Raw genomic sequence first — 12,578 nt, forward strand, 5'->3', positions numbered from 1 at the left:
GCAAGTGAAAAGCAAAGAGATCGAGGGGGGCAGCCGAGGGGCGGGGGGGCCGGGGGAGGCCGCGGGGGGCCGGGGGAAGCGACTTTCTCTCCCGTGGTCCCCTTGCCTGCGTGGCCGGAGTGCTGCAGAGAGCTCCCCCATCGCCCCGCCAACCGCTTCTCCTCCTAAAATCGGGGAGGGCACCAGGGCCGCTGCCGGTGTCAACGCCACAGATAGCAGGTGGCTACGGCAGGGCGGGGACCTCGCCTTCCATTTCTCTGAAACCTCCCTGCTTACCTCCACGCTCACAGGTAATATCGTGATGATGCAAAGCCCTAGAGCTCTCAAAAGGGAGGGGAGAAACCCAAAATATGGACGTGGCATGCTCAAATATATCTAATATATGTACACAGCACAACACATGTGCATGTGTGTGTGTAGCAAATATATAAAAATACAATTTTCAATATAACCTTGATTCTAGAGTCAGGGGTTTACAATTTTTGAACACCTTGCATTAGCAGTATCCTGATTCCTTTTTAAAAAGGTGTCTTAGATACATCCTTTAAAAAGTAGCTAATGTAGATACATCAAAGGATAGAAATGTGCAATTTCTCTGTAATTTGAGATCCATTCTTTCTTGCAGCGAGAACATTAGCTACAGCATTAGCCCATATTAAAGCCTCCCTTGCTATTCCCATTTCCAAATTTTGAGTGATGTATTTTTGACACTTGTACTTACAGGATTTAAATTCTCAAGACACAGTCTCTGCTTGGAAATTGGTTTTTCTTTTTAGTTTGAACCGTCAGCTCTGCTGTTTGTGAGCCCAGAGAATGGAAAACAAAATTCTTCCACCATTCAAAAGAAAAACAACTCTCGTGACCTGTTTTGGAAATGCCAGCTCATCGACATGGCTCTGGTAGGACCGTGAAAGCCTGAGGTAGGAATAACCTCACTGAATTTTGGAGCATTCCTGGGAAAGCTGGTGTTTAATCAGGCCAAGCATGGCCCTTTCTCACAAACACGTGGGTTTTTTGGAGCAGCATGCTGTTTTTCCATCATGGCATGCTGTTCCCAGCCAGGGAGGCTGTTCTCATTATACAGGGAGCTTGCTGAGCTGCCTACTGCAGTGAATTGAAAGGCTGCAGCAGAAAAATAATTTATGATAAACAGAGAACATGGACATTATTTGCATTAATATACTCTCAGGCAGAGGGCCCAAGACAAGTACTCATGGTACACATGTCTTTATCTACCGTTTAAATGCAGCCTTGTTGTGCTTCAAGCATTCGAACACCCAACACATCGCTGGCAGTTGCTGGGCCCGCATGGCAGTATCCTCCTGTCTGACTCTGATCAGTGAGAAATCCTGCAGCAGGTGGGAGGCTGTAATGGCACAAGACACCAGCAGTTATGCCTCCACAGTGCTTCACCCAGCAAGAAGCCACGGGCCCTGCTGTAGCTTGGCAGAAGCTCTATGCCCCAGGGACAGCCCTGCCACAAGCCTGGCCAGCTACCCTGGGGGAAGGAGATGGAGGCATCTCAGCACTTTCATTTTGCATGTCCAGATTGCCTCACTGGTTTGCAGGACTGTAGCTCTGCAAGAGCAACCCTTGAGGAGCTCCAAATGCCTGCAGGTGCTGAAAGCGAGGTGGCTGGTTCTCTGTGATCTGCACTTAGCAAGGCACCTGCAGCACAAGCCTCCAGGGCTCACACACTTGTTGCTGCCCTCACTGCACAGGCAGCACCATCTGTCCTCACTCTGTGGTAGGCTGTAAGATGCCGTTGCCCTATACCGAGGGCATGATGCTCTCCCTAGGCTGCCCCCCAGCCCCAGGCATGGGCAGAAAGAGGAAGGAGATTGCAGAAAGGAGTTGTTTTTGAAAGGCTAAAGTCTTCTCTGACAGAAGCCATGAGGCAGTGTGTGGGCAGCAGAAGGTCAGGGCAGAGCTCAAGGAAAAGGTGGAAAAAGGCGCAATTTGGGGACCTTAAAAGTAATGAGGATCCTGTCAAAGAGGCCTCTGATTGATGGTACTCTACCTCAATAAATATTTTTGTCTTCTTTCCTAAGGAAAAATATTCATGCCATTTTGAGGACAAGGGGCATATACCTATCACTCATCTTTGAATTCAATTGGATTTAGACAGAGGCAGAGATCTCAAGGGTATCACCTCTGGGGAGCAAAGCAGTGAGACAGACAAACCATGCCTATACCTTCCCTGCAGCTTGAGCCCAAACCCTCTTGGACTTCAGAGGATCCACACCAGCACTGTTCCCCAAAACCTGGCTACCTCAGCCCCATCATCCAGGCAGTTCCCTGTTCTGTCTTTGCTGACCAAAGCAAACAACTTGACATTCCCACTCATCCCTTGACAACACTGTTTCTCTGACATCCACATTCCTGTTTTGCTTCCCATGAAGCATTTCCCTTTCACCAGCTCCAGAGCTCCTATGACCTCCTTCACCTTCCTCCCTTGCTCCTTCTCCCTTTCCACACACAAACTGAATTCCCTGCGTTCTCTCTGTGGCCTGTCATCTAATCCCTCCAAATGCCTGTCACAGCCCCAGCACCTTTTGGGATAGGCGCTGCCTTTAGGTGTTTATGCCACATTCAGTCCCAAGCTCTTGTCAGGATGGGATAGGGCTCACAGTTGGCGGCAGGGAGATGCTATGAACACACCTGGAAGAATCCAATGACCGCCACCTCCGCACCACTGATGAAGGCTTCAGTGTCCGCAATGTTGTTCAACAGAATAGGTTTCTCTGCAGTGCTGGCTGTGCCTGGAGAGGGGAGGTCAGGGTTGGAAGAGGGTACACAACGAGCAGCTCAAAGAGGCTCCCCCCAACACACAAGCAAGCATCCCACCCCTTACAAGCTACCCACACACCTCTCCTGCAAGCTCAACACAACACTTGCAACTGCATACCCATGGTGAGGACTCCCCATGGCAGACTCAGGAAGAAAATTCACTTACTGTGAGATGCAGAGCTGTCCTCACCTCCAGCACACCCTGCTGGGGAGCCCCTGGTGAGCAGGCTAACGAAGAGGCACAGGAAGACAGAGGTGCCCATGCTGCCACCTTGCCTTCTCCTTGCTGTGTCACCCTGCTCCAGACCTCTCTGCAAGAGACACGTCAGCTGCTGTGTGGGCCCACAGGCACTCCTAGGGCGGTGGGAAGGGAGCAGCTGGCCCAGGGCAAAGCCTTCAGCTTCAGATAAGCATCTGGCTGGGAGAAAGCCTGTCCTGCTGTGCAGACACCAGCCTTGAAAAGCCCCACTAACACTGCTGCCAGCACATCCTCCCCTGCAGCAGGCATCTTGGAGCACCCCAGCTGGGTAAGAACATCCCTCTGTGCAGGAGGAGCCCCTGCACTTCTCCAAGTGCTGTGTCCCAGAGGCTGATGTTCCCTTGTGCTTGGCCAGCAGGCCAGCTACTGGGAAACATAGTTCTTGCATTGGCTCTGGCCATGGGGAACAGCTGCCGTGGTAAGCATTAAACATGAGAAGGCCATGTTATAGCTCCCTGGGACTCATTCAGTTGCCACCCGGGGTGAGAGGTGGGGCCTGTCAAGACCTGGAGTGTAGCCCCCTCCTGGGCCACACTTTGGGCTTCAAAGAAGGATCCATGAACCCCTGAAGGAAGCAGCTCTGCAATAATTTGCCTATTGAGTTAGACTGGTATTTTGAAGGAGGAGGGCTATTTCCCTGACAAAACCTGCTCTTAAGCCCTCCTATAATGCACTCTCCACATACACATCACTGAAAAACACACTCTAGAAAAGAACATGACACTCATGCAGAAAAGAAGAAAGAAACTGTGTTTATTCTTGGGACACTGAAATCTTGTTACAGCATCTAGCTGCATTCCCCCTGACTGGCTTTGCCTGCACAAGGATGGATTTTAAAGGGGTAGGGCACCAGATACAGACCAGGAGACCATCAGAGGAGGCAACCATTTACAATGAGTCAGAGCACATGGCAAGTGTAACTCAGATATGGATTTTCCAGGGACCAGTCCGCCCTGCCAGGTGATCTTGTTTCCTAGAAAAGGCACTTCCGGGACCGGAGTTGGTACAGGAGAGATGGAGGCAGCAGAAGGAAGTACTGGGAGAGAGGGAGGGAGATGCCTCCCAATTTAATCCATTATTTGTCATGATGGGGCAGTGGTGAGAATGGGCAGATTATTTTCAGTGTATCAGAAGAAGCAGTAAAGGCCACCTGCAGGCCTGTGCATCAACCAAGGCTGGCACAGAGCCCTGGAACCCATGGAAAGGGCTACCAGGGCTGTGGCTGGCCATGGTGGCAGGAAGGAGCAGCGTGGTGGGCATGGCCCACCTGGAGACTGGTGCAGGAGGCAAGGGGATGGGAAGGGGGAAGGCAAATGGGCTGAACTCATTCTGTCCATTCCTTCTTGATGGACAGGTTCCACTCCCAGGTGAGATGGTCATGCTTGTCATCATCTGTGAAGAAAGACTTGTTGTGGTAGGTGCCTCGAGCCAGCATACCCTTAGGAGCCTCCTCAATAGGCGTCAGGAACTCATACTCCTCTGGCCGTGGGCCGTAGCTGCCAACCATGAATGTGGCTTTGTCCACTAGGAGAAAACAATCCACAAGAGATAAGCCCCTCAGGTGGGGAATGATAAAGGACAGAAGAGGCCACAGATCACAGACAGAAAGGAGATAGTGGGGAGAGAAAGGGCCAGTCCATGTCAGCAAGGGGAACAGAATCAGTGGAAAAAGCAAGTTAGTGAAGCACAAGGACAGCTGGAAGGATAAACAGATGGATAGGCACATGGACAGGCAACTCAGTCTGTACCCTCTCACATATATATGCTGCTGGAAGAGAGTGGATACACTCAGCATATGGCTCAAGATCTCTCTTGATCCCCTGCTGCTTCTCTTTTCTGGTGAGAAGCCACCACTTATGTGTGCTGAATGGGTAACTGGAGCCTTAGAGGTGGTTGCATGCGAAAATGCATGTGGGATGTTTGTGTGTGCAAAACAGCACTTCCCTCTGCCTTGTCCAGACAGGGCAGCACTCCACAGAGTAGAGGCCATGGAAAAACACAGGGGTCTGCACACAGCAGGAAGCTTCATAGAGCAGCTCTGATTTTTTACCAAGTATATCCAGAAGAGCTTTCAGGAGGTAGAAAGCTCCACACAGGCTGAGCCACTCTTAACAGGGGTTGGAGGGGAGGTGAAGAACTCTGTATAGAGAGGAAATCTGTGGCAAGCACTGTCTAGGCAGTGTCTCTGGGGACTTTGCTGCTGCAGACAGCTGTGTAGCATACAAATACCAGAGGTGGTTCATACTGAGTTCGCACAGGAACAGAAAACAGTTGGCCTGGGTGATGCAGAGTGCAGGCTAATGCACTCTGCTGAGAAGTCTCACATCCTGTGTGGTGGCACAGGTGGGGCCATGGGACTAGGGGAGGTTCTGTCCCAGCCCAGAGCTGCAGGAACATTTCTTTGAGCAGAGGAAACACGGGGGTAGAAGCACTGGTGTGCACAGCACAGAGGACTCTTACTCACCCTTCACTCCTGTCCGATAGGTGTGCTGCACATATTTCAGTCCCGACACAATGTCCCTGTTTACCTGCAAGAAGTGACCAGAAGTGTCAAGGGAAGGGTTTTGGTTCTGTATCCGCTGTTTTTCTCTCTCCTTAAGACATACCCATCTTGGCTCCCTACGTCACTGCTCTCAGGCTCAGCCCAGGACACATTGTGGGGAGTCCTAACACTTCTCTATAGGCACCTGGGAGACCTACAGCATCCTCTGTGCATCTCCTGTACTTCCCCATCCTTTCCCTGACTTTGAAGCTGACTGGAGCATATCAGTCAGCTTCACAAGACAGGCTGATGAGGACAAAGAAAAGTGAAGCAGGGAGTTTCTGATTAATAATGTCCATATTGAAAACCAGACATGGGTGACTAGAGCCATCTCTCCAGCACAAAGTGGTGGGCAAGATTAGCTGAGCACTCCCAGCTGTCCTCTAAGATCCATGGGGAGCTGGCAAGTTTCTTCTCAAGAGACAGAAGGACACAGTTTTGTTGATAATCTTTCCTCAAATGTCCTACAGATAGCTTGGATGTATCCCTTGCTGTCCCTGTCCAACATACACTGCCTCCCCACAGCACTACTCAATCTGGAAACAAGACTGGCAGATCCTTTTATATCCCAGGGGAGAATTCAAATGGAGCCAGCTCTTACCAGCTTTGGGACTGAGGGAGGGAGTTAGAACAACTTGTCTGGCTCCAGGTGTCTCCTGTCAACAGGGCTCAGACACGAATATTTCATAGCACAAAGGAGAGCTGGAGGTGTCTCTGGAGACAAAGTCATCTCTGAAACAGCATGTGAGCCTCAGAGAAGGAGGGAAATCTTGCCTACAGAACCCACAACTCTAACATTTTCCCTCCTCTGTTTCAAGAGAACCATCCTCCATCCCTTTTTTCCTTCTCTGCCAAAGCCAGCTTTGCTTGCAGCAAACATGTGGAGTTGATCACTTCAGTGCTGGATACCACACTGCAGTGTGGCCAAGTTTCATTTTCAGCTGGAAACAGAAGAAATGGCTGACACACTGGTTAATGGGAGAGGAGGAGAAATGAGTCCATTTGGGTATATCATGATCCAGAAGAACTCGGGTATCTTCAGCCAAATGTTACAGCATTAAATGTTTTTTTATGCATACATGAAGCCCAGCAATGCAGACTGAATTAGTACTTCATAGAAAGCCACTATCTGTTCTTCTCCATATACATTTCCACTTTGTGTGAATTAGAGGTTTTCTGGTGGCTAAAAAAACAAGCCAAACTCAGCTAAAACTACCCATCTGGTTTCCAAACCACCTGCTATTCAGCACTGTGGGTGGACAGAAAGCAACCTCTTCCAAGGGGCGAGCGAAAAGGAATTCCCTGGAAAGACCTGGTCCGTTGTTGGGTAGAAGGACACCTGAAGCTCAGGGAGCTCTACAAGCGCCCAGCTTTTGGGCAGCTATGCTGCCCATCTCTAGATATCAGATAGACTTCTGGTGACTGGACTCAGTAACTGATAAGAAGCAATAGGAAGGAAACCAACTCACTCTGAAGTGGATCTTAACTCTGTATTCCACTCCCTCCTTTAATACGAAGGTCTCTTTCTTGAGTGCTTCAAGGTCACCTGTAAGGAGGGGATCAAGGCGTTAGCTAGAGGTGTTACAGCAAGAAGAGACCACCTGTCGTGGGATGGGGCTGGGATGGTGCTGGAGGTAAGCATCCCTTTGAGGGATGGCACACCTGCAAAATGAGTACACAGAGGTCTATATAAGCAACTGCACTGAGAGAGCACATATACAGAAACGCCTGGGTGTATGTATGTGCCTGTGTCCACATCTATGAAGATAACACCTAAATAAACAAAGGTCTGGGCACATATACACAAAGATGTTTATCATCAGACTGGTTGCTAGGCATCTGCAGGAATGTGTGCCGGCTCGTCAATGCCCAGCCATGGCTTGGGTGAGTGGAGCATGTTTTGCAGCTCCTGCATAGCTTGCAAGGGCTGCCCAGGCTCTGGAGGGCTCTGTGTGGTTTTGGTTGAACAGGAAGCCTCTCTGCTTCTCTGGGCTCAGCTTCCTCTCTCTGCAGAAAAGCCCATATAAGGTGAAGCCTGGTTCTTTCCCCATGCCCCCAGGAGCCGGAACTGCAGTATTGCTTGATTCTAAAGTTTCAAAACAGCCTATTACCCAAATGCATGCACATCCCTTGTGCTCATGAGGCCTCACTGAAAGCAGATGAAGGCAGGAGAAACCCAGAAGCTCTTAGAGCAGTCTAGAGGTCAAGAAAAAGACCCTTGATATTTTCCTCTGTTACATCTCCTTTTCTTTTAATACATGTATACCTTGAAATATGAAACAGGGCTAAGATGCCCTCAGAGTTCCTCTAAACCCACTATAGCATCCCAAGGACAAACTCCCTTTCAATTTCAAGCATGCCAGGGCCTCTGCTTGTTCCCCTTTGTGCCTAAGGACAGAGTCTGTGCCTACCTGTAAGGTCCATAGTGATTGGTCCTGGAGCAGAGTCACATACCAGGGTGAGTCGGGTGACCACCACATTGGGAGCTGTTGGGTCTGCAGGTAGAAAAGTCAGGGGGAACTGTCAGTTTACAAAATTAAATGCAGGGGGAGGGGAACAACACTGAAGAAATGGGGTTGCTTTCCCCACACAGAAACTGCACTTCATGAAACACCCAGTAATGCTAGACTTCTCTTAGCACAATAGGACCACGACAACTACCCCAGTTTTCTCTCCAGCCTTCATCCCAATACCTAGAGGAGGTCTTTCCACTATAGGATACTCCCCTCTTAAGATCATTCTGAGCTGCAAAACCCCTTTTCAGCATAGGCTGGTCCCCTCATGTTTCTAACCCCTCAGGCATCCTCCAAGGCCCACACACCTCCCACAAGTCCCTTTCTAATGCCAGCACTCCATAGTAACCTTACATCTAATGCTCAGAGCATCTTCCTTGCTTCCTTTACATGCATCTCTCTACCTGCCCATCCCCAGTCCTCCAGCAGAAGCAGTGCATGTGCCTGGTCAAACAAGCTTCCTCTTCTTTGTGAGACCACCTTGCCCCATCCCCACAGCACACTGTCACAATGCATCTCCCCAGTCCCTTCCTATCAGCATGCCCCAGCCTACCTACTACCACAGGTCCATCTCCCAGCAGGGACTTCTTGTACTTAGCAAGGCTTTCATCATCCTTGTCTAACTCTTGCAGCTCCTGCAGTGTTTTTTGAGGAGGGGGTTTGTAGTTGAGTTTCCCATCCAGCTCATCATCATCTTCCTCCACATGAGGTTCTTGGGTCTTCTCAGTCATGGTCGCTTGTTCTGTGTAACAGAGGAGGAGACAGTCAATGGGATTGCTCCAAAGGGGACTAGCATCCCCAGGGGCACTCAATCTGGGAACAGCACGGCTCAGTCTCCCACACAGGCAGGCACTCGCCCAGCGCCAAATGCAGCAGGATCATTACAGGCAAATGGCAATGGTGATCGGCTGCGATTCTGACACTGCCATGCTGATATTCTGGATCAAACACAATGGCCCTGTGCTCCCACTCCTCTCCCTGAGGGCACCACACGCACATGCAGACCTACACCATTCTTCCCCTCCTGGGGAGGGGGTGCAGGAGTGGAGGCTGAAACTGGAGTGATTTACAGCCACTCTGCAGCACAGTTGCTGACCAGCAACACTGCAATTACAAGCCACTGTACAAGGTTTCAGCATTCACCAGCTATTTTGCACAAAGAGCCACTGCCACACACTGACATGAACAAAGCCAAGGCCAGAGGTTTGTCTCACCCTCTCCTAAGGGGTTAAAAACCACTGTCAGGCAGCATTTCATACAAAGATCAAATATGTGACAGCAACTCCCTTCTATTACCAAGTTTTCTGAAGCCCTCAAGGAAACGCGCCTGCTAGAGTCAAGCTGCTGGCATTTCCAGTGCTTGCTCCCAGGAACAGCTCACTTCACGCACGGATCATGTCTCCTTCCAGCTGAGGAAGGAAGAGCGATGGTGACTGCATCCAGCCCAGCTGCAGAGCAGCCCTGTATGCCTGCGCTGAATCAGTGGGGCTTCTCAGCGAGGAAAGGCAGGACAGCTGGAGCCTGCAGCCATGAAGCCAGGATGGCTGGGACATGCACTGCTGAATGCAGGAGGGCAGCAAAGCTTCTTAAGTGGCATCCCAAATGGGAGCCAGAGCGGGGAGAGATCAACTGATGGGCAGACAGGCAGAGGGCAGGGAATGGGGAACAGGAGACAGAGGCAAGAGGTGAGCAGTGCTGTGCCAGGTCCCCCTTAGTCAGCTGCCTGCCTCATGGAGACAGCCGCATGCTCTTGGCCACTTCCCCACTCTTCAGAGAAAGGCTGAAAAACAGAGCAGTGCCCTGGTGCAGTGACGGTGGTTGTAAATGGCCAAGCCATTCCTTTGCCATTTGGTCACAAGGAGATTTGGTCAAGCTACATAGATCATTCAGTTCACTTCAGCTTATCCTTACATTAAGTCCTTTTCAGAAGCTGGCCCTGCTAAAAATTCCCCTCTTGCCCGCTTATTTGCAATTTCCTCAGCAAACCCTTTTATCCCTCTCTGAAGCTGTGGCCTTAATATTTTCCTCTCCTCCAAAAAGTTAAATTGGGAGCTACTGGGATAGTTTTCTCATTCGTTAAAACAGAAAGGAAATACAAAAAAAAAAAAATTATATATATATATGCAACAGTTCAGGGTGAATCAGCAAGCATCGCTGGGCAGCAGTGAGTAATAAGCAGACCTCCCAGTGCAATCCCAGCATGGGTGAGACCAGTGGAAAAAAAATCAAGGAGGGGTATATTGGAATGTTACAGGACAGAAAAGAACCAAGCAGCACAGGAACAAGACGGCTCAGTTGGGCATGCTAATGGACAACAGCTCTGATGCAAGAATACTTTGCAATGCCATTTTGTGGTGAGTCAAGAACTAGTGCAGAGTGGGCAGCTGGGAGATAAAAGGGAATTTCAACTCAAATGGACAGGAAAAAAAGCATGTCCCAGCAGCTGAATAACCTTGTCTGAGTTCACATTCATCCCTAGGAGTGCTCTATATCATGGAAAAGGCCCTGAATTTGTCCTCATGAGGAAGGAAACCAGAAGCTCCCTCATGAAAATAATGACTGCTCATGCCCCACTGCTCTGCAGCCTCAGCACAGTCATCTTACAAAGCCTCACAATCCCCTCAGCGCCATCCCATACTCAGCACAGGAAGAGGACATGATGAACTATGGCAGCCACCACCAGGTCTTGCCTTCCACTTGGGCTCCAGCTGCAAATCTGAATCACTTCCACTCTCACGAGCTCTCTCTCGATACTAGGCTGCATCTGTTACCACTATAATCACAGAGCAGAGCTGCCTGTCTGCCCCTGTCCTCCACAGGGGTTTTGTGTTTTATCCCAGGAGAGGGAGAGAGTCAGGCAATGGATAGAGCGAGCGAGCTCTGGCCACACACAGAGAAAAGGCAGAGCTCCAGGGCTGGACCAGCAGGTTGTTTCCCATCACTCAGACCTTCCCTTTGCATCACACATGCTGCAGAGACATTCCCTGCCAGCCTGTGGGAGTGGCTCACTTGAGGGGGGATGCTTTCAGGCTCTGAAAACCTCCCGGAGAGGTGGACAGGCAGCCTACTGTGTCAAACAGCAAAAGCCTGAGTTGAACAGGACCAGCCAGGCTGTTTGGGCTGAACAGCCCCCGGTTCACATGCATCTCAGGATGGCACCGATCAGACCCAGTTCCAGCATTTCTCCCCAGATTGTGGACCTGACCCTGCCTTCCTGCCAAATTCCCAGGCAGGAGGTGACTAACCAAGACAAAAGCTCACATCTCAGCTGCCCCTGACTTTACTTGCTCTAGCTCCGGGACTGGTCTCCTCTGCAAACCGAGACATGCTACTGGGCTCAGGCACCAGTGCTTCCCCAGAGTGAGCATGTTGGTGCCCAACTGCTGGGGTTCCTGGGCTCCTGTGTCACTGCTCAGGCCAAGGGCTGGGCTAAGATGGAGATTCCCACATGGCCACGAGCCTCATTAAAAACTGAAAACCCTATAAATGTAAGAAGAAATCTGGGTGATTTGTGCCCTGCCCCATTACATTTTTCTTGCTTTCCTGCAGCCCCAACCCACAGTTGTGTGTTGTCACCTGTGCCTCTGAGGCCTGGCAGCACCCACAAAGCGGCAAAGAAAGGGGCAGAAGCAGTCCTAGGGACCGACTCCCTGCCAGAGAGATGGTTGCAGGAGGCGAAGGAGGAATCATGCCCTGCCGAAGACTTCGAGCGTCTCTGAGCTGGGCTCTACCCGTGCCGGGGGTGGATGGCTGCCCTCACACCTGCTGCAGAAAGCCGGGGGAGGGGGGGGGCGGGCAACAGAAGTGGATGGTGGGCGCCTCCTCGGCCCCCCCATGCCACCACAGGCCACAAAGAGGGGTGTCACAGGGGCAGCATTTTATTTGTTCTCCCTCTGTGCATCACTCCCCCAAAACACCCCCTGACCGACAGCTTATCTCCAGGAAGCGGGTTTGGCAGGGAGGAAGCAATTTTCCACGATGGGGGAGTAAGATACTGGCCCCACCAGCACCTCCGGACCTGACGTCCCCATCCCACCCCCTGGGGTGTGAGGGCAAAAGGGGGAGCCCATTGCCCAGCCACCCCCGGGGACCGCCGGGTACCACCCCGCAGGGTTACACCCGCTGTCACCCCCCGGGCCCCCTCCGCCACCATGGGGGCTGCCTCCCCTTCCTCTGCTCCATCACAGCGCAGAGCCTGACTTCCCCCTCAGATGCAGGCAAGGCCCTGCCCGTCTCCCCGGGCAAGGCTGGGCAAGGGAGCCAGCCGCCGGGAACAAAGGCGCAAAGTTGCGCAGCGCCGGGGGTGAGCCCGCTCCTCTACCCCTGCGCGGCTCCCCCCGTCCTCCCCTCGCCTGGGCTGGTACTCACCAGCTGAGCGGCGCCTGCGGCTGGGGTCCTCCTCCGCTCTCAGCGCTGAGCTTTCAGCTTTGGCAGTTGGAGCAGGAAGGAAGTTGGTGAAGAGAGGAAAAAAAAA

At 51.4% G+C, this 12,578-nt stretch overlaps 2 protein-coding genes across 3 annotated transcripts in view; both read right to left on the minus strand.

Moving 5' to 3' along the window:
• Positions 1 to 3,053, minus strand: part of ERP27 (endoplasmic reticulum protein 27) — a 19,114-nt gene extending 16,061 nt beyond the window's left edge. The window contains exons 1-2 of the mRNA XM_026863279.1: positions 2,957 to 3,053; positions 2,662 to 2,762 (exon numbers count right to left, since the gene is read on the minus strand). Of these exons, the coding sequence (XP_026719080.1) occupies positions 2,662 to 2,762; positions 2,957 to 3,053 (198 nt within the window). The remainder of the gene's footprint in view (positions 1 to 2,661; positions 2,763 to 2,956) is intronic.
• Positions 3,054 to 3,778: 725 nt separating this feature from the next.
• Positions 3,779 to 12,578, minus strand: part of ARHGDIB (Rho GDP dissociation inhibitor beta) — an 11,006-nt gene continuing 2,206 nt past the window's right edge. Inside the window, exons 1-7 of one of the 2 annotated variants that reach the window (XM_026864540.1) lie at positions 12,473 to 12,572; positions 9,432 to 9,513; positions 8,658 to 8,846; positions 8,003 to 8,086; positions 7,061 to 7,137; positions 5,514 to 5,577; positions 3,779 to 4,573 (exon numbers count right to left, since the gene is read on the minus strand). In XM_026864540.1, coding sequence (XP_026720341.1) covers positions 4,374 to 4,573; positions 5,514 to 5,577; positions 7,061 to 7,137; positions 8,003 to 8,086; positions 8,658 to 8,835 — 603 coding nt within the window. In that variant the 5' untranslated portion in view covers positions 8,836 to 8,846; positions 9,432 to 9,513; positions 12,473 to 12,572 and the 3' untranslated portion in view covers positions 3,779 to 4,373. Of the gene's footprint in view, positions 4,574 to 5,513; positions 5,578 to 7,060; positions 7,138 to 8,002; positions 8,087 to 8,657; positions 8,847 to 9,431; positions 9,514 to 12,472; positions 12,573 to 12,578 lie in introns of those variants that run through there. The other variant, XM_026864531.1, reaches the window with a different exon arrangement.

This window comes from Athene cunicularia (genome assembly GCF_003259725.1).
Source record: "Athene cunicularia isolate RWA chromosome 1 unlocalized genomic scaffold, athCun1 chr1_part2, whole genome shotgun sequence".
NCBI classification, from domain to species: Eukaryota; Metazoa; Chordata; class Aves; order Strigiformes; family Strigidae; genus Athene; species Athene cunicularia.